At 52.1% G+C, this 20577-nt stretch overlaps 1 protein-coding gene across 1 annotated transcript in view; it reads left to right on the forward strand.

Moving 5' to 3' along the window:
• LOC142296888 (alpha-1,4-N-acetylglucosaminyltransferase-like) overlaps positions 1–20577 on the forward strand; it is a 74072-nt gene that overhangs the window by 38371 nt on the left and 15124 nt on the right. Inside the window, exon 2 of the mRNA XM_075340983.1 lies at positions 5981–6472. Coding sequence (XP_075197098.1) covers positions 5993–6472 — 480 coding nt within the window. The 5' untranslated portion in view covers positions 5981–5992. The remainder of the gene's footprint in view (positions 1–5980; positions 6473–20577) is intronic.

Here is a 20577-nt window from a genome sequence, read left to right on the forward strand (position 1 = left end):
TGAACATCAGCCCTGGAGGGTGGCAACAAGGATTTTAAGTTTGACTGGTGTGACCTGTGCAGGGAAGGGTGTGTGTGTGTGTGTAATGACCTGTGACCCCTGAGGTCCAGGGCGTCACATTCCCCCTTGGTTTAATGCAGACCGTCCGCGGGCTGCCCGTCCACCACCGGTTTTCTTTTTCTGAAAAATATAAGAAACATGGGAACAGAAACATGTAAAACATTAAGCATTTTTCATTTCTTCCCTTACGGGAGGCACATTCTTAAACCGTTACAAACGGAACATTTTTAATTAATAACAGGGAACGGATCCATGTCCTTCCGCTTTCCCACCCAAGCAACCTAGACCTTGATGCTGCCCCTAAGAAATGGGCAGCACCACTTTTCCCCAGTCCGGAAACAGGAACCTGGCCCAGGCTACCCAAGCGGGAACGGGTATGGTGTCTCGCACCCGGCAGTCACTCAGGGGCCCCACGTCCAATGGAACCCCCGACCCGGAGGATAGTCACCGGTCCTGGTGGTGACCGGACCCCAGCCTGCTCTGCTGTGGGTCCTTCCTCCAACCAGCCTCTCCGGAGACTGGCAATTGCGGGAAGGGCATTTGGGGCAGAATATTTATAAACCCAATAGTTTTTGGGTGGCCTGCAAGTTCTCGGCCGTGTTCTTTGGGGAGTGGGGGCAAAGGTGACAACATGAGTCCCAACGGGGACGGGCGCTTCAATAGCTCAGCGCTGCCATAATAACTGTAGGTCCCAACTGGGACTTTACTTTTGCAAAGGGGATCCACTGCCTACTTTTCATTGGGGAGCAATTTTCAGTTTTTGATGTTATTTTTAACCTGATGGTCCTGAGGAAGGGAGCAGGTGCTCCAGAAACGCGTAGACCTGTATGAAAATAAAGTGACATTGGTCTTCATCATCTGAATGAGTGATCTGTTGGCGCGGCAATTGAACACCCTTCTCTATTGCTCTCTGATGTCTGCCACTGGGTGGCTGCAGCCGTGGATCTTGTTTTACATGCACTTATAGTAGTTGTGACTGTCACAACTACATCAGGTGAGTGAGTTTACTCCCCCTTCCCCACCCCACATATATCGGGGTAAGACCCTATTTGCGCTTTTTTGTCCACAGCCTCCTTCTATACTTTTCATTGGGAGAAGGTGGCGGGGAGGCTTGAATGTGTAGCTGAGCACCCAGGCGCACCCTCCTCGCGCCCGGGGCTTGCGCAGAGATTTGGGACACTTGGGATTCACGGGTCTCATCCTGAACAGGCCCTGCCTCCTGGCGGGCCAGCAGGTTTGGGAAGGTTTGATCCTGCAGGGGCATCTGCCCCAGGGCGAGCCTCTCGCTTACCCGCACCACGGCTGCCATCTCTTCTATCTCCTGCTTCCAGCCCAGAGCCTGCTGCATCGACTCAACCCGGACCTGGATGCAAAACTGCGCCAGCTTATTTTCCAGCCACGCCGCCGTTCCCGGCGGTAACGGGCCCCATGCCACCTCAGCTTCAGCGTCTTGAGCGGGCGCCGCTCCTGCTGCCGGTGGAGACGTCGGCGGTCCGGGCTGGGAAGCAGTGGCGGCCGGCGCGGGCACCGGGGGAGAACGTATGGAAGCCGGGGGCAGACCGGGTCCCTTAGCCGCAGCGGCCGGTCCCTCAAGGACATAGGGGCGTGGGTCACCTACCCGTTCCTCAAGAATGGTCTCCACTTCGTACAACCACGCGACCATAACCAGCTCCCCCACCTCAGCCGTCCACCGATCCATCAGGTGGCGCATTTCCGCCTGGTTGCGGCGACACAGCAGCATCATTTGGGCCTCCAACCACGCCGGTGTTCCAGGCGTGGGTTCCGGGGCTTCAGGCCTTCCGGACGGGGCGGACATGTTTCTTGCTCGGGGTGTTGCATGCACGGGTTCCAGGAACAAGGTGGGTGCAGAGTCCTGGCGTCCCTGCTTCTTATCCCCAGGATCACATGGGGCCTAATCCTCGCCAAGTTGTCGAGGGCGGGGGCCGGCTTCCCCGTCGCGGGGGCTGCTCGGGAAGATCCCGCTCGGATCCGGTGCCTTCTCCTCGGTGATTCGAGTGGGCCGGACCCGGGGCTCGAGCAGCGTTCCTCACCCACGAGTGAAAGGGGGAGTGATTGGGATTGGTACAGAGTTCGTGACGCCACCCACGGGTCGTGGTGATGATGGGCACCACCGCTACTGGTGACAGGGTTCCCGGGAGCGATGGCGGGGAGCAGCTAGGTGTTGACCCCTCCGTGGGTAGGGGCGGTGTGTCCCGGGGCCCGATGGGGGATTGCCTTCTAGTAGATGGGGCTCGCAGGGTGCAGGGTCGCGGTGCAACGCAGCGTGGTGCCGGATGGCACTGGTGTACTCATTCAGATACAGATGGACAGAGTCTCTGGTAAACCAAACGGCTGAATGGACGGGGCCCGCAGCCGGCTGCAGTGTTTCCCTGGATGAGTTGATGGTGGCTGTCGTTTCCCTGCACCTGTGTTTGAATGTTGACTTCAATGCCTGGGCACCGGTAGTCCGCCCCCCCGACGTATTTGTGCTGGAGGAGCCCCTTTGCCCGCAGACGCTGGCCCTATGGATCTCTGGCCCTTGTTGGTGGCGCTTATCCATACTGGTTGGGCTGTTGCCTTCAATCGGGACTTGCTTGGGAATGAACCCCTGAGGTCCAGACCGCAATCAGAGAATTTGACTAGAGGTTGGCTTTAAGCCTAGTCGGGGTCTGAGTACCCTGCCTGGTGCTTGGCTCCAAACAGCTTCCCGGTTGGGCACCAGTGGGCCACCACCCGACCCCAATCCTACGGTTCCGCTAACCTTCGCCAACTCCTGCAGACGGCCACCACCATCTGCCGACCTTGCTGTACGTGCCCGGGTTCCAACCCGGACACCAACAGTTTTCGCTCCTCTTTTTCTACTGCCCACAACAGGACTCTCCTTTCAACTGTGTGTTTTTCCCGCCTCCAGCCTGTGTACTCCTCGGTGGGCGAAGCAAACCGCCAGGCTCCACCCCACCTGATGTGAACATCAACCATGGAGGGTGTCAACAAGGATTTTAAGTTTGACTAGTGTGACCTGTCCAGGTAAGGGTGTGTGTGTGTGTGTGTGTGTGTGTGTGTGTGTGTGTGTGTAATGACCTGTGACCCCTGAGGTCCAGGGCGTCACATATGCACGCCACTAGTGTGCAATTTTATCATCTAGCATCACCCCCTCAATGACTGGTAGTGTGTGAGTGATTGCTCCACTTTGCACCTGTGAAGCATCCATCATTATTGAGGAGTTTGGCTGCATTCTGTCAGTGCATTACATTCCTTGGCTTGGGCTGACTGGATCAGTTGCCCTCTTGTTGCTGTATATTAAATTTATGGGGGAGCTTTATCTCCTCTTTTTGTTGCTTTTTATAATTTCACAGACTAGTGATGAGTAGAAGTTTGTTAAAAACTAATGCCACATACTCAGGTTATAAGTGTCGAGAGGTAGTTTTTACCAAAAAGTAAGGCCACATAACCTAATGAGAAGTGGCGAGAGGTAGTTTCTATCAAAAATGAAGGCCACATACACTGCTAAGTGTGACGCCCTGGACTAGCCAGGTAGTCACAGATAAGCCCTTGCACAACACCTGTCCCCTAAAAAGGTGCCATAAGCCAACCTTAAAACCCTAGTCACCTCCCTCAGGGTTTGATGGACACACCAGGGGGCATGCCCAGGCGGTTGGACACACCCACCGATGAGTACACAGGTCCTGAGGCAGGAAAAACAAGGAGTTCAGTTTAGAGTTCAAGCAAGCAGCAGGCCTGTGCCCAGGTCTGCAGCTTTCTGACAGGTGTCTGGGTCGGAGCCCAGGCACCTTTGGTTAGAAGGCATACGGTGGCCTCAGCCTGCAGGAGCCAGGAAGACGGCTCGGTGGAACCGTAAGGGACCGGGCCAGGGTAGTGGCCCGCCGGTACCGAACCGGGGAACCGACTGGAAACCGGAGCACAAAGGGGGGTACTCAGACCCTTAAACGAGGTCCAGAAACTACTGGACCGAGTTAATTAACTGATTGAGGTCTGGACTTTAGGTCCTTTCCCACCCAAGTCCCAACTGAAGACAACAGCCCAATGAGGGGGATAGAAAGCCACCGCACAGGCAGAGAGATCCTACGGGCCAGTGTCTGCGGGCAACGGGCTCTCCCGACATCCACGAAGCCGGGGAGCGGACTTTTGTCGCTGCAGCGCGGCAGTCCACAGCTACACAACACGGTGCAGGAGAAAGGCTGAGACCACCAAATCGGGTGGGGGACCAGACGCAACCGGCTGCGGGCACCGACCACCATCATCTTGGTTTACCAGAGACTCGTATCTGTCAATCATCGTGAGTACAACTGTGCCCTTGAACCGCGCACTGCCCTGCACCACACCAGCCCGTCCTTCCCAATCGGGTCCTGGGGCCATCACCCCTGCCCACGGAGAGGTTAACACCTTGCTGCGCAACATCTTACCCGGGTGCCTAGTAAACAGCAGCGGTGGTGTCCACATTCACCACATCCCGTGGGTGGCGTCACGAACTTAACCAAAACCACGGCCCCGGCTGTAAACCTACGTCCCCCTTCAAAGCGCCAGACCCCTTTCAGAGCGAAGTGACCCCAGGTCCGGAGGCGCTCGAGCCACCCACCAACGAGCCCGGATCTGAGCGGCTCAGCTGCAGCCGAGTGCGGGGTGGTACACTAAGGAGTTAGAAAAGCTAGTTTTTACCAAAAAGTAAGGCCACAAACCCTCATGAGGAGTGACGAGAATTATTTTGTTCAATAAGATTAAGGCCACAGAACTTGGTGAGAAGTGGTGAGAGGTAGTTTTTACTAAAAAATTAGGCCAAAGAATCAGCTGCTCACTGTCAGCTTCTCCACGTTAGCTGAGGACAAGAGGATTTGCCTATTTGTGATGATTTCCCCCCCCCCATGCCGTGCTGAACACGATAAGACAGTACACTTGCGACATGGAAGGCCAACAGCTCCAAAACGTATTGTGCAAGCTCATGCCATGCATTCAATTTTGCCACCCAGAAATTAAATGGTGTATAACCAACAGATAGCACTGAGATACCTGTGGATACGTATTTTTTCATCATGTTTGCTAGATGCTAACTCCTGGAAATATGCACCATACCAGAGGGTGTTGCTGGATTGTGTTGAGGGCTGCACATTAATTGAGGTTCGACCAATGCGTTGTTCATTTCCTCCTCCTCCTTCTACGCCGCCTTGTTGTTCCACCGAGTTCCCGATGTCTGGTGGTAATGCCATAAGTACAGTATTACTAAGCTTGGCCTTATTTTCATGCATTTTTTACTCCGCTCCAGTGGCGAAAGTAGCTTTGTAGCGTGGGTCCAGCAGAGTCGCCACCCAGTAATCACTACACATCTGAATCCTTGCAATTTGAGGGTCATTGTGCAGGCACAACAGCAAGTATTGGCTCATGTGTGCAGGCATCCCAGAGTCAACAACGAGTTTTCATCAGTCACAGGTTTGTGGACTGGCTCCTCTGTGTCCCCCCAGCCATGCTGTAAGGATGCCCCTGCAGGACAGATGGTTTCTCCTCATCCGAAACTGTCCCCCTGTTACATGTACAGATTCTCAAACCAATTTTCTTCTAGATGTTCATTACTTTTTCGGGGAGTCCAGTTCCAGGTAATGTCACTGTTGTGACAAATTTAGTCACTTCTTAGCATTGTGTATACTAGTCACTTTATACCCACCCAATGCACATATGGATTATTATTATATAAGAACTTAAAGCTCATATTTCATGATAACGCATAAGAAATAGAAATGCAAATAACAAGTGGTGAGCTAATAAGTCAGCTGCAACTGGGGTTGACTTCTCTGAACCTTCATAGTTCATTATTATCATAGAGGCTATTCCACCTGGAGGACTGTTTGATATACTGGTAGTTTAATATAAGCCTATCTAATGATGTCATTTCTCTTCCCATACATTATAGGACATCACAGCTATGTGGAGGAAACTAAAAATTCCAATATTTTTGCTTTTTATAGTAACTGGAAGCTTCTTCATTAGAGACATCATCAAACAAAAAATCACCCAAGACTCCCTAATTCATAATTCTCCCGCATATCGTTCCTCCATCGCAGAGAATGCTGCCAATCACAATACTAAACCAACATTCGATTATGAAGATATGATTAAAAGGAATGTTCTTCAGCAAGGAAATAATATATTTTTTGTAGAAAGCACAGATAGACTGAATGAACCAGCCTTGGTTTTGTGCTCAATTGAATCAACAGCTCGAATGTATCCAGACAGACAAGTGGTCTTCTTCATGGAAGGACTAGGGGACATAGTCACCGAAGATGATGAGAAGACTGTCCGAGAACACTACCCAACCCTCTCAGCCTTTAAGAATATCTATTTTTTACCTTTGAAATTGGACAAATTATTTGCAGAGACACCATTCATGCCCTGGTATAAGAAGGTAAAAATTTGTATATAGAAATAAAATCTTTATAAAATGTATTCACACCAGTGATGCTGCAGTTCCCAGCCTTGTGCTTGGAAAGACTATAAAGGGAACGCAGTTCAAAACCAAATCTGAGGCCCATTCATTGTCAGGACTAGATGAGACTGCACTATACTCGACATGTGTAAGGCTATGTGCCCACATGTGTGCGCTCTGCACCGCAGCGAAGTCACTGCATGTCCGCTTCAGAACGCAGCTGAATAGCTCCGTTCTGAAACTTTGGTGACTGTAGAATTTGTGCGCTCTGGATGCAGCCTCTCCCTATAGACAGAATGGAGACAGCATGCAAAGCGCACAAAAGAAGTGACGTGTTGCTTTTTAGAACGCAGCGATTTGGCAGCATGCAAATCGCTGCGTTCTAAAAAGCCACGTGGGCATGGATTATGCACAATCTTCATAGATTGTGCAGAGGACGCAGGACGCATGCAGTTATGCTGCAGTGCAATACGCAGCGTAACTGCATGGAAATATGCAACGTGGGCACATAACCTAAGGCTATGTGCCCACATGTGCGTAGTGCATGCAGTTACACTGCGATCTGAATCGCAGTGTAACTGCATGCGTCCAGCGTCCCCTGCACAATCTATGAAGATTGTGCCTAATCCATGCCCACGTGGCGTTTTAGAACGCAGCGATTTGCATGCTGCCAAATCGCTGCGTTCTAAAAAGCAACACGTCACTTCTTTTGTGCGCTTTGCATGCTGTCTCCATTCTGTCTATAGGGAGAGGCTGCGGTGCAGAGCACACACACGTGTGCACATAGCCTGAAGAAGCAAAGCCTTGAGGTGCAAATAAACTATTAACAATATATCTCATTAGTCAGTAAAGTAAACCAGCAGCATATGAGATACTAATGAAACTTAACTTTTACTTATACTTATGATAAAAATGAAGTATTACACACAATCAATAAATAATATGAATGGTTAATAAAAACATTGCATATCCTAGGTTAGGGAAAAGACATCTATTATCAACAGAGACGCTAACAGTGGCCAGCCATTTGTACTAGCCACGGCTATAAATATTGGTGATAAAGCAAATATGTGAAAACCAAAGCATACAAACAAAAATGTTGAGACGATCTAACCCAGGCCACAGATCTTTGGAAAGTCCCGTCCTCAGACAAACACATAGTTATGTCGGGAGCCATCCATTTCCTTCAATGAACAGGAGATGGGTAAGCCTTATTAGACCCTGCTCCTTTCAATAGCCCTATATGTTCCAAACTCCCGCCCTGACAAGGGCAGTCCACAACTCTTCCTATGTGGATAATGCCCTATAAAAGCACTGCTTACCTCACGATGCATTTCTCCTTCATAGTCATCAGGGGATAGCCATGCAAACAAAGAGAGTAGGCCGAAAAATCAGCATCACAGTGGTAGATCTAATATATGAGCTGCACAACCACAGTAAACCAGTTTTAATAGTGTCGCGGGCGGGGAGGAGGGTGTCAGCACACTACGCTCACCCCCACTGCTCGGGTCCGGCCGCTGCTGCTCAGTGGTGGCTCGAGCTGTAGGCCGGATCCCGGGGGTTCTCGAGCGGCACTCCTCGCCCGTGAGTGAAAGGGGTTTGTTGGGTGTGGGAATTGTTTATTGTCCGTGACGCCACCCACGGTTGTGGTGATTGCACCACCGCTGCTCTGGATAGGGATCCCGGGGATGGTGATGCGGAGCAGCCAGGTGTTGTGTTGCCCCTCCGTGGGTAGGGGTTGGTGATCCCGGGGCCCGGTGATGGCTTGGGGGGTGCAGGGCCTGGTGGGCGCAGGGACGCGGGGGCAGCGCTGTGCCTTGCGGCACTGTGGTACTCACTCAGCCTGAGACGTTGACACAGTTTTTACGGTAAACCAAACGGATGGTAAGACGGTCCCACGGACGGCTGCACTTGCTCTCCCGGTAGGTGACTGTGATGTCCCTCTTCCTAGCACCTTTGTGTACTTGTTGGTTGCGATGGGTCCCCACCGGTAACCCGCTCCCCGGCTTCAAGCTGGACCGGAGGAGCTCTACTCTTTGCCCGCAGGCGCTGGCCTTGAGAATCTGGTGCCTAGGCGGTGGCGGTGTCTCTCTTACACTGGCTGGGCTGTTGCCTTCAATCGGGACTTGGTTGTTGGGGGATCTACGTCCCCTTCACTGACGGATTCGGCAAATTATGGTGACTCTAAGCCTTGCCGGGGTCCGAGAGGCCCCTGCCCTGGTGCTGACTGTCCTTCGGAACACTGCTCCAGACCACCGGGCACACAGCCTACGGGGTCCTTCCAGGAACTTCCAAACGGTCCCCCTCCAGACAGTCACCGCCGTTGCTGACCTTGCTGACCTGCCCTGCACTCAGCTGGACTCTTCAGGCTTTGCACACTCTTTCTGTTCTGTCACCACTCTTGCTTTCCTCCTTTTCTACTTTTCTTCCTTCACTTTCACTTAGCTGTTTACTTTAGCCCTGTCTGGGCTACTCCTCCACTCCTTCCTCCCTGACTAGACTGCCTGGTACTTCCCGCCTCCAGAGCTGTGAACTCCTCGGTGGGCGGAGCCAACCGCCTGGCCCACCCCCTGGTGTGAATCATCAGTCTCTGGAGGAAGGCAACAAGGATTTTTGGTTAGCTTAGATGTTCCTACCTGGGATGTAGGGTGTGGTGGTGTGTGACCTGTGTCCCCTGGCTTGCCCAGGGCGACACATTCCCCCTTAGCAAAATGCAGACCGTCCGCGGGCTGCCGTCCAACACCGGTTTTATTTTTCTGTAAAAGATAACATGGTAAAATAACATATGTACATTTTTAATAACTCTTACCTTAATGGGAGGCACATTTCTTTAACGTTGCAAACGGTTTACAGTTACGGTTTCCGCTCTCTCCCACCCAAGCAACCTGGCCCTGATGCTGCCCCTAAAGCCCAGGCAGCACCCCTTGACCCACAGTCCAGCACACGGTACCCGAGCGGGATCTGTCCTTCCCCTCCAGAGGGTAGCCACCGGTTCCTTTGGTGGCTGGGCCCCAGCCTGCTCTGCTGAGGGCCCTCCCCCCAACCTGCCTCTCCGGAGGCGGCATTGCGGAAACGGTAACGGCAAACAACATATTTACAAGCCACTTAACGTTTGTGGGTGCCCTGCAAGTTCACGGGCTTGTCCATGGATAGTTCCCATGCAAAACTTTTTAAACGGTCCCCACGGGGACAACGGTGCCGGCTCCAGCCGGTTGCAAATCAACAAAGCAAATCAGGTGAAACTTCGGTAATCATCTTTTTCTTATCATTCTTTCAAACTTTTAAACTTTTCAACAACAAACAAAGTGGTGGTCCCAACGGGGACGGTGCAACGGGCATCCGCTGCCCTACTCCAGGCCTTCAGGCTCCAGTGCTCCTTCCAAGGGAGGGGGCGCGGCGCTCACTCGGGACTCTTGGCTGCCCCTTAGTTTAGCGTCCAGCGCGAACAACCCCCGCTCCCCACAGTGCCGGGTGTACTGAACGATATCTCCCGGCATCAGATTGCGGCCGGGATGCTCCTCAGGCAGGTGGGCATTCACATCCCGCCGGGCTACAAACACTTCGGCCTCCAGGCCCGGCTCGTAGATGAACCCGTAGCCCCGGCGGACATCAAACCGCCTCACCTGCGCCACGTACAACGGACCCCGGACACGGAACGTGGCCTGTCGGAGATTCTCCTTTTCCCGGATAGCTCGGGCCACCAGCTCGGCCTTCTTCCGCTCCCTCTCGGCGATCTCCAGGCCCAGCGGTATCGGCTCCCTATCCCAATACGGCGCTGCTGCCAGCGCCGGCGCACGGGTCGGGCCCCGCGGGACATCCTGGACGTTGCCCACTGTCAGGAATCGGGGCGGCATGTCCCGCGGTGTCTTGGCCTTGGGCGCTGCTTTGCAACAACAACCCGGCGCTACCTCAGCCGAGGTGTGGGGGATGGGCATAGGGGCTTTCCGCTGCTGGGCCTTCGGCTCGGAACGGGTCATCGGCTCCGGCTCGGGGGATTTTTCAGGGGATGCCTCCGGTTTACCCTTCGGGCTTTTCCACGGTAACACCTCCGGTGTACTGCGGGCTCCGGCTACAGGTCGGTCCGCCTGGGCGGGGACGCCGGGTATTGCTACCGGTTGCGGTGGTAGCAGGCCTAGTGACGGGGTCACGGCCTCCGGGACGGGTGGCGAGGGAGGCAACGGGGGGAGAGGGCTTGGACCGGGCCCCACAGCCGCGATGGCCGGCCCTTCAAGGGCATCGGGACGTGGGTCACTCACCCTCCCTTTCTCCGCTTCCTCCTCGTGTCTCCGCACGGTGGCTATGACGTCCGCCATTTCGGTCTCCCACTCCTCCATGAGGAGCTGCATCCTGACCTGCAGCCTTTGGTAGAGCTGCGCAGTTCGGATTTCCACCCACGCCGCGGTTCCAGGCGCGGGGGCTACGGTGTCGCGGGACGGCATCCACATGATGGCTTCTTCTTCCAGGAACGGTATGTCTGCAGAGTCCTGGCGTCCCTGCTTTTATAGCCGCAGCTACATGCGTCCAGCCGCCATCGCGTCCCCCTTAGCTCTTTCCGGCCCCTCCTCTCTCGGGGCGGGGTTTTGGCCTTCGCGCCTCTACTACTCGAGAAGACGCTCGAGCGGGAACTTTTCGCGCCAAAGATGGCGGCTTCTGAAATTTTTCTGCCGGATACCTCCGGCGGTAACAAGGCGCACCTCTACCAAACGGCGGAGCGGTAAGATCCTGTTCGTGACGCCAAGTTGTCGCGGGCGGGGAGGAGGGTGTCAGCACACTACGCTCACCCCCACTACTCGGGTCCGGCCGCTGCTGCTCAGTGGTGGCTCGAGCTGTAGGCCGGATCCCGGGGGTTCTCGAGCGGCACTCCTCGCCCGTGAGTGAAAGGGGTTTGTTGGGTGTGGGAATTGTTTATTGTCCGTGACGCCACCCACGGTTGTGGTGATTGCACCACCGCTGCTCTGGATGGGGATCCCGGGGATGGTGATGCGGAGCAGCCAGGTGTTGTGTTACCCCTCCGTGGGTAGGGGTTGGTGATCCCGGGGCCCGGTGATGGCTTGGGGGGTGCAGGGCCTGGTGGGCGCAGGGACGCGGGGGCAGCGCTGTGCCTTGCGGCACTGTGGTACTCACTCAGCCTGAGACGTTGACACAGTTTTTACGGTAAACCAAACGGCTGGTAAGACGGTCCCACGGACGGCTGCACTTGCTCTCCCGGTAGGTGACGGTGATGTCCCTCTTCCTAGCACCTTTGTGTACTTGTTGGTTGCGATGGGTCCCCACCGGTAACCCGCTCCCCGGCTTCAAGCTGGACCGGAGGAGCTCTACTCTTTGCCCGCAGGCGCTGGCCCTGAGAATCTGGTGCCTTGGCGGTGGCGGTGTCTCTCTTACACTGGATGGGCTGTTGCCTTCAATCGGGACTTGGTTGTTGGGGGATCTACGTCCCCTTCACTGACGGATTCGGCAAATTATGGCGACTCCAAGCCTTGCCGGGGTCCGAGAGGCCCCTGCCCTGGTGCTGACTGTCCTTCGGAACACTGCTCCAGACCACCGGGCACACAGCCTACGGGGTCCTTCCAGGAACTTCCAAACGGTCCCCCTTCAGACAGTCACTGCCGTTGCTGACCTTGCTGACCTGCCCTGCACTCAGCTGGACTCTTCAGGCTTTGCACACTCTTTCTGTTCTGTCACCACTCTTGCTTTCCTCCTTTTCTACTTTTCTTCCTTCACTTTCACTTAGCTGTTTACTTTAGCCCTGTCTGGGCTACTCCTCCACTCCTTCCTCCCTGACTAGACTGCCTGGTATTTCCCGCCTCCAGAGCTGTGAACTCCTCGGTGGGCGGAGCCAACCGCCTGGCCCACCCCCTGGTGTGAATCATCAGTCTCTGGAGAAAGGCAACAAGGATTTTTTGGTTAGCTTAGATGTTCCTACCTGGGATGTAGGGTGTGGTGGTGTGTGACCTGTGTCCCCTGGCTTGCCCAGGGCGACACAATAGAAACAGAGGTGGCAAAGTCAAATGGAGACTATACATTGGCCTTCCCCACCTAAAAGATTAGAAATACCTGCATGAGAAACGTTATTAAAACAATCCATTTCAAATGAGGGCGTCGCCCACTAAATGAAGCATAAAGTGATGTGCCCCGGCCCCCCACGTCCAGGCCAGTTTCATGATTCTCAGTGAGTGCAGACATTGGTGGATACATGTGCGGTCATAAGTCAAGTACTGCTGCATCTATTGGTAATAAACGTGTTTTCCCTAATGTTTGTGTATTCAGGTTGTTTGCACATATCCATCACTGAGAAATGTTGCTATAAATCATTAGAGATGGGCGAATACTAAAATATTCTGGTTCAGATTATTCGAGCCAATATAATTCTATTATTCGATGTTCAAAAAAAAGAAGCACGCTTTTGTCGCCATTTTCCAAGACCCGTAGCGTTCTCATTAATGGCTTATTTTTTCCATCTTGAGCCGGCGGTTTTAATTTTACTATTTCTGTGCAGATGATTGATTGCCTATTAATGCTTTTTAAAAAAAATTATGGTGACCAAAACACGAAATTTTGGCATTTGGAATTTTTTTCTCACCACGCCGTGTACCGATTAGATTAACCAATTTAATATTTTGATACAGTGGGCATTTCTGAATGTGGCGCTACCAAATATGTGTATTTTTTTATTTCTTCATATCTTTAAAATCTTTTTTTGCTACATTTTTTTTATTTTATTTACTAGTCCCCCTAGGGGACTTTATGAATATACAGTCTGATTGCTTGTGCATTTCTCCTGATTAGAGCAGCATCGCTCTGATCAGGAGAAATGCTGCTTTCCTGTGAGTGCTGGCGCTCAGTTGGCTCTCACAGGAAGAGAGTCATGGTAGCGGCAGGGGTCATCAGCTGATGCCGCGCTACCATGGTAACACATTGGCACCCCGTGATTGCATCACGGGGCTGCCGTTGGCAGCAGGGAACATTGCAATCCCCGCCGCGGCCATGCATTGTCAGTATTTGACAGCGTGATCTGAAGGATTAACAGGTGTGGGTGTATCTCTGATCCATCTGCACTAGTGATGAGCGAGCATGCTTGTCACTACTCGGTACTCGCACGAGTATCACTGTACTCGGGCTGCTCGGCGGGGACCGAGTAATCTCGCGATACTCGTGCTTTACTCGTGGTCTTCATTTCTGCATGTTGGCGCTCTTTTGAGAGCCAGCCCTCATGCAGGGATTGGCTGGCAGACCACTGCAATGCCACAGCCCTGTTAGTTGTGGAATTGCAGTGATTGGCCGGCCTGCACAGCGTCACCGAGCCTTTATATCGGCCGGCGCGCTGTGCTCTGCTCACAGCTATTCTGACAGTGAGTGTAGGGAGAGTGTCGCTGATTCAGGGAAAGCTTTGCGGCCCTTTATAGCTTTTTCAGTTGCAGGGCTGCAAACAGTGTGACCAAAAGTCCTTCTCAGGACTATTCTAGTTGTATACAGGCAGGCAGGGTATAGCCAGGTCGGAGTACAGTAGCAGAGTCCTTCTCAGGACTATTGTTGCTATATACAGGCAGGGTATAGCCAGGTCTGAATACAGGCTAGTGACCAAAAGAGTCCTTGTCAGGACTATTGTAGCAGTATACAGGCAGGCAGGCAGGCAGGGTAGTGGTGACCGTATACCAGCCTTCATATCTGGGGCTGGTGTACACAGTGTAAAACAGTCCAGATAGTGTCTGACTTGTCTGTACTGTAATTGTCGCTCCCCAAAAAAACCTGTTAGTAGGTTATTATTGCGTCCGTGCTTGGTTTTTAAAACCGCACGTGTGTGCCTGTTGGTGGCAGCGTACAGGTGCACTGGTGTGCGTTTACCAAACTATTATATAACGCACAAGTGTAGTGTATAATACACGTCAGTCAGCAGTGGCTGATAGTGTCCGAGTTCTTAATTTTTGCTCCTAAAACCTGTGTTAGGTTATTATTGCGTCCGTGCTTGGTTTTTAAAACCGCACGTGTGTGCCTGTTGGTGGCAGCGTACAGGTGCACTGGTGTGCGTTTACCAAACTATTATATAACGCACAAGTGTAGTGTATAATACACGTCAGTCAGCAGTGGCTGATAGTGTCAGAGTTCTTAATTTTTGCTCCTAAAACCTGTGTTAGGTTATTATTGCGTCCGTGCTTGGTTTTTAAAACCGCACGTGTGTGCCTGTTGGTGGCAGCGTACAGGTGCACTGGTGTGCGTTTACCAAACTTATATAACGCACAAGTGTAGTGTATAATACACGTCAGTCAGCAGTGGCTGATAGTGTCAGAGTTCTTAATTTTTGCTCCTAAAACCTGTGTTAGGTTATTATTGCGTCCGTGCTTGGTTTTTAAAACCGCACGTGTGTGCCTGTTGGTGGCAGCGTACAGGTGCACTGGTGTGCGTTTACCAAACTATTATATAACGCACAAGTGTAGTGTATAATACACGTCAGTCAGCAGTGGCTGATAGTGTCAGAGTTCTTAATTTTTGCTCCTAAAACCTGTGTTAGGTTATTATTGCGTCCGTGCTTGGTTTTTAAAACCGCACGTGTGTGCCTGTTGGTGGCAGCGTACAGGTGCACTGGTGTGCGTTTACCAAACTATTATATAACGCACAAGTGTAGTGTATAATACACGTCAGTCAGCAGTGGCTGATAGTGTCAGAGTTCTTAATTTTTGCTCCTAAAACCTGTGTTAGGTTATTATTGCGTCCGTGCTTGGTTTTTAAAACCGCACGTGTGTGCCTGTTGGTGGCAGCGTACAGGTGCACTGGTGTGCGTTTACCAAACTATTATATAACGCACAAGTGTAGTGTATAATACACGTCAGTCAGCAGTGGCTGATAGTGTCCGAGTTCTTAATTTTTGCTCCTAAAACCTGTGTTAGGTTATTATTGCGTCCGTGCTTGGTTTTTAAAACCGCACGTGTGTGCCTGTTGGTGGCAGCGTACAGGTGCACTGGTGTGCGTTTACCAAACTATTATATAACGCACAAGTGTAGTGTATAATACACGTCAGTCAGCAGTGGCTGATAGTGTCAGAGTTCTTAATTTTTGCTCCTAAAACCTGTGTTAGGTTATTATTGCGTCCGTGCTTGGTTTTTAAAACCGCACGTGTGTGCCTGTTGGTGGCAGCGTACAGGTGCACTGGTGTGCGTTTACCAAACTTATATAACGCACAAGTGTAGTGTATAATACACGTCAGTCAGCAGTGGCTGATAGTGTCAGAGTTCTTAATTTTTGCTCCTAAAACCTGTGTTAGGTTATTATTGCGTCCGTGCTTGGTTTTTAAAACCGCACGTGTGTGCCTGTTGGTGGCAGCGTACAGGTGCACTGGTGTGCGTTTACCAAACTATTATATAACGCACAAGTGTAGTGTATAATACACGTCAGTCAGCAGTGGCTGATAGTGTCAGAGTTCTTAATTTTTGCTCCTAAAACCTGTGTTAGGTTATTATTGCGTCCGTGCTTGGTTTTTAAAACCGCACGTGTGTGCCTGTTGGTGGCAGCGTACAGGTGCACTGGTGTGCGTTTACCAAACTATTATATAACGCACAAGTGTAGTGTATAATACACGTCAGTCAGCAGTGGCTGATAGTGTCAGAGTTCTTAATTTTTGCTCCTAAAACCTGTGTTAGGTTATTATTGCGTCCGTGCTTGGTTTTTAAAACCGCACGTGTGTGCCTGTTGGTGGCAGCGTACAGGTGCACTGGTGTGCAATTTCCAGAAACTTTGATATAACGCACAAGTAGTGAATATACACGTCAGCAGTGCACAGCATTGCAAAATGCGCAAGGGCATTGGCAAGGAACAAGGAAGTGGACGTGATGGTGGTGCAGGCAGAGGCCGAGGTCGTGGGCAAGCTCTAATTTCGCCACAACAAAGGGCCACATCTAGTCGCTCGCACGTCCTGTCCCAAATTCTTGGGGACCGCAGCAGTACACCGCTCTTGAACCAAGACCAGTGTCAACAGGTTGTTAGTTGGATAGCGGATAATGCTTCCAGTCAGATTGGCACCACCACAAACACTCTGTCTTCCACACGGTCAAGTGTCAGTAGCCGTGATACTGCACCGCACATTTCTGAACCTGATCCTCCTTCCTACCACCAGGCTGAGTACACGTCCTCCTCGGACATTAATGATCCCACACTTGGACACTCGGAAGAGCTGTTCACGTTTCCATTCACACATTCTGGCCTCTCGCCAGCTCATATTGAAGTGGGTCATGAGGAGATCGTCTGTACAGATAGCCAAATATTTGAGCAGCCACGTTCTCACGAAGTTGGCAACGTGTCTCAACAAGTGGTGGACGATGATGAGACACAATTGTCAGCAAGTCAGGAGGAGGAGCAGGGTGCGGAAGAGGAAGACGACGTGGTGGATGATCCAGTAACTGACCCAACCTGGCAGGAGGATATGCAGAGCGAGGACAGCAGTGCACAGGGGGAGGGAGGCGTAGCATCACAACAGGCAGTAAGAAGCAGGGTGGTGGTCCCAGGCAGAAGTCAGGCAACCGTTCCCCGTAACAACACGACGACACAAGGTGCCTGTACAAATGTTAGGTCTTCACGAGTCTGGCAGTTTTTTAAGTTGGATCCAGATGATTCAAAAAAGGCCATTTGCAACACCTGCCGTGCCAGCATCAGCAGGGGTACCAAAACTAGCAGCCTGACCACCACCAGCATGATCAGGCACATGTCAGCCAAGCACCCGACTTTGTGGGAAGTACAACAGAGTCGAGGAGCAGTGCTTGCTGATGTCACTGCTACGTCTTCGCTGGTTGTGCATGCGAGCCAATCCTCTGTCCATGCTGCCTGCGAACAAGCCTCCTCCACTCCTGCACCTGCAGTTGCCTACGCAGAAAGAACACCATCATCAAGCACGTCCTTGTCCCAGCGCAGCGTTCAGTTATCCATTCAGCAAACCTTTGAACGCAGGCGCAAATACACTGCCAACACCCCACATGCCACAGTTCTAAATGCTAACATTTCGCGACTGCTTGCGCTGGAAATGTTGCCTTTTAGGCTGGTGGAGACAGAAGCATTCCGTGACCTGATGGCGGCAGCTGTCCCACGTTACTCGGTCCCCAGCCGCCACTATTTCTCCCGGTGTGCCGTCCCCGCGTTGCATAACCACGTGTCACAAAACATCACACGTGCCCTGAACAACGCTGTTTCACCCAAAGTCCACCTAACCACAGACACGTGGACAAGTGCTTGTGGGCAAGGCCGCTACATCTCGTTGACGGCACACTGGGTTAATATTGTGGAAGCTGGGACCCAGTCTGAGCGAGGGACGGAACACGTCCTTCCCACACCAAGGTTTGCAGGCCCTACCTCAGTCAGTGTTTCACCCACACTCTACAGCTCCGGAATGTCATGCTCTTCAGCCTCCTCCTCCTCCTGCGCATCCTCATCCACTGTGCCCTCCACACCAGTCACAAGCTGGAAGCACTGCAGCACTGCCTCGGCGAAGCGGCAACAGGCTGTGCTGAAGCTAATCTGCATAGGTGACAAACCCCACAATGCAGAAGAGCTGTGGACAGCTCTGAAACAGCAGGCAGATCACTGGCTCACACCTCTGAACCTAAAGCCAGGAAAGGTCGTTTGTGACAATGGCCGGAACCTGGTGGCGGCTTTGAGGCGAGGCCAGCTGACACATGTTCCATGCGTGGCCCATGTGCTCAACCTCGTGGTTCAGCGGTTTATAAAGTCATACCCAGAGCTGTCTGATCTGCTGGTAAAAGTTCGCCGCCTGTCTGCACATTTTCGAAAGTCACCTACTGCTTCAGCCGGCCTTGCCGGCTTTCAGCGCCGTTTGCATCTTCCGGCTCACAGACTGGTGTGTGATGTCCCCACGCGTTGGAATTCAACTCTGCACATGTTGGTCAGGATATGTGAGCAGAAGAGGGCAGTTGTTGAGTACCTGCATCACCTAAGCCGTCGGGAAATGGGTCAAACTCCACACATAACACCTGAGGAGTGGAGATGGATGTCAGACCTATGTACCATCCTCCAAAACTTTGAGGACTCCACCAAGATGGTGAGTGGTGATGACGCCATTATTAGCGTCACCATACCGCTACTCTGCCTTCTAAAACGGTCCCTTTTGAAAAACAAACATGATGCATTGCAGGCGGAGCGCGATGAGTTGCAGCAAGAAACAGTAGTGGGTGTGGGTGATAACACACAGCCCAGCCTCGTCTCATCACAACGTGCAGTGGAGGACTATGACGAGGAGGAGGATGAAGACATGGAGCAACTCTCCGGCCAAATTGAGGATATGACATGCACACCAGTCATATCCTCGATTCAGCGTGGCTGGCCAGAGGACAGGGTAGATGAGGAGGAGGAGGAGGAGGAGGAGGAGGAGGACAGCATGTTCAGTCATCTTGTTGGTCAGGCTACTGAAGTCCTGGCTGTTAAGAGTCTGGCGCACATGGCTGACTTTATGGTAAGCTGCCTGTCTCGTGACCCTCGCGTTAAGAACATCTTGGCCGACAATCATTACTGGTTGGTAACACTGTTAGACCCACGCTACAAGGAGAACTTTTTGTCTCTTATTCCCGTGGATGAGAGGTCAACCAAAATGCAGCAGTTTCGGAAGGCCATACTCACGGAAGTAGGCAAAGCATTCCCCTCACAAAACGCTAGCGGCATAGGTCAGGAATCAGTGGACAACCGAGGCGTACAGCCGAGAGAGGCACAAGTCCAATCCGCCAGAGGTAGGGGAACAGTCTTTAAGATGTGGGACAGTTTTCTCAGCCCCTCACGTACCACAGCCCCTGAGGTGCGGGGTAGTGCCACAAGAAATCCTAAGTTTGCCCAGATGCTGAAGGAGTACCTTGCAGATCGAACAACTGTACTCCGACATTCCTCTGTGCCTTACAATTATTGGGTATCCAAGCTGGACACGTGGCATGAATTGGCTCTCTACGCCTTGGAAGTCCTGGCCTGCCCTGCTGCTAGCGTTTTGTCAGAGCGTGTTTTTAGTGCCGCAGGTGGAATCATTACAGATAAACGCACCCGCCTGTCAACTGAAAATGCTGACAGGCTGACTCTGATAAAGATGAACAAGGGTTGGATTGGGCCAGACTTCACCACACCACCAGCAAATGAGAGCGGAATTTAAAGTTTGCCATGTACCTCCACTCACCCATGGGTACACTTCTCGACTTTGGATAATCGCTGGACTGCTCCTCCTTCTCCTCATGCGCCATCATGATGACCGTTACAATAGTTAGGTCTTTGTTTCAGGTATACCCCCAGTGGTAAATTTTTTCGCCCATTCTTTGCAGAATGGACATTACAACGACAGGAGACCCGCTCCTTTGCAATGGGAACAATGTTTTGAGGCCCTCATGCACGTCTCTACCCAGGGACAACGTGTAGCCTCCCAATTTTTGGCTGCCCTGCCTAAGGGCTATACTGAAATACACCCACTTCCTTAAAATGGACACTTAATGTTTTGAGGCCCTCATGCACGTCTCTACCCAGGGACAATGTGGAGCCTCCCAATTTTTGGCTGCCCTGGCAAAGGGCTATACTGAAATAGACCCACTTCCTTACAATGGGCACTTCAGGTTTAAAGGCCATCATGCACGTCTCTACCCAGGGACAATGTGGAGCCTCCCAATTTTTGGCTGCCCTGCCTAAGGGCTATACTATAATACACCCACTTCCTGACAATGGACACTTAATGTTTTGAGGCCCTCATGCACGTCTCTACCCAGGGACAATGTGGAGCCTCCCAATTTTTGGCTGCCCTGGCAAAGGGCTATACTGAAATAGACCCACTTCCTTACAATGGGCACTTCAGGTTTAAAGGCCATCATGCACGTCTCTACCCAGGGACAATGTGGAGCCTCCCAATTTTTGGCTGCCCTGCCTAAGGGCTATACTATAATACACCCACTTCCTGACAATGGACACTTAATGTTTTGAGGCCCTCATGCACGTCTCTACCCAGGGACAATGTGGAGCCTCCCAATTTTTGGCTGCCCTGGCAAAGGGCTATACTGAAATAGACCCACTTCCTTACAATGGGCACTTCAGGTTTAAAGGCCATCATGCACGTCTCTACCCAGGGA

This window comes from Anomaloglossus baeobatrachus, chromosome 3, assembly GCF_048569485.1.
Source record: "Anomaloglossus baeobatrachus isolate aAnoBae1 chromosome 3, aAnoBae1.hap1, whole genome shotgun sequence".
Lineage (NCBI taxonomy): Eukaryota > Metazoa > Chordata > Amphibia > Anura > Aromobatidae > Anomaloglossus > Anomaloglossus baeobatrachus.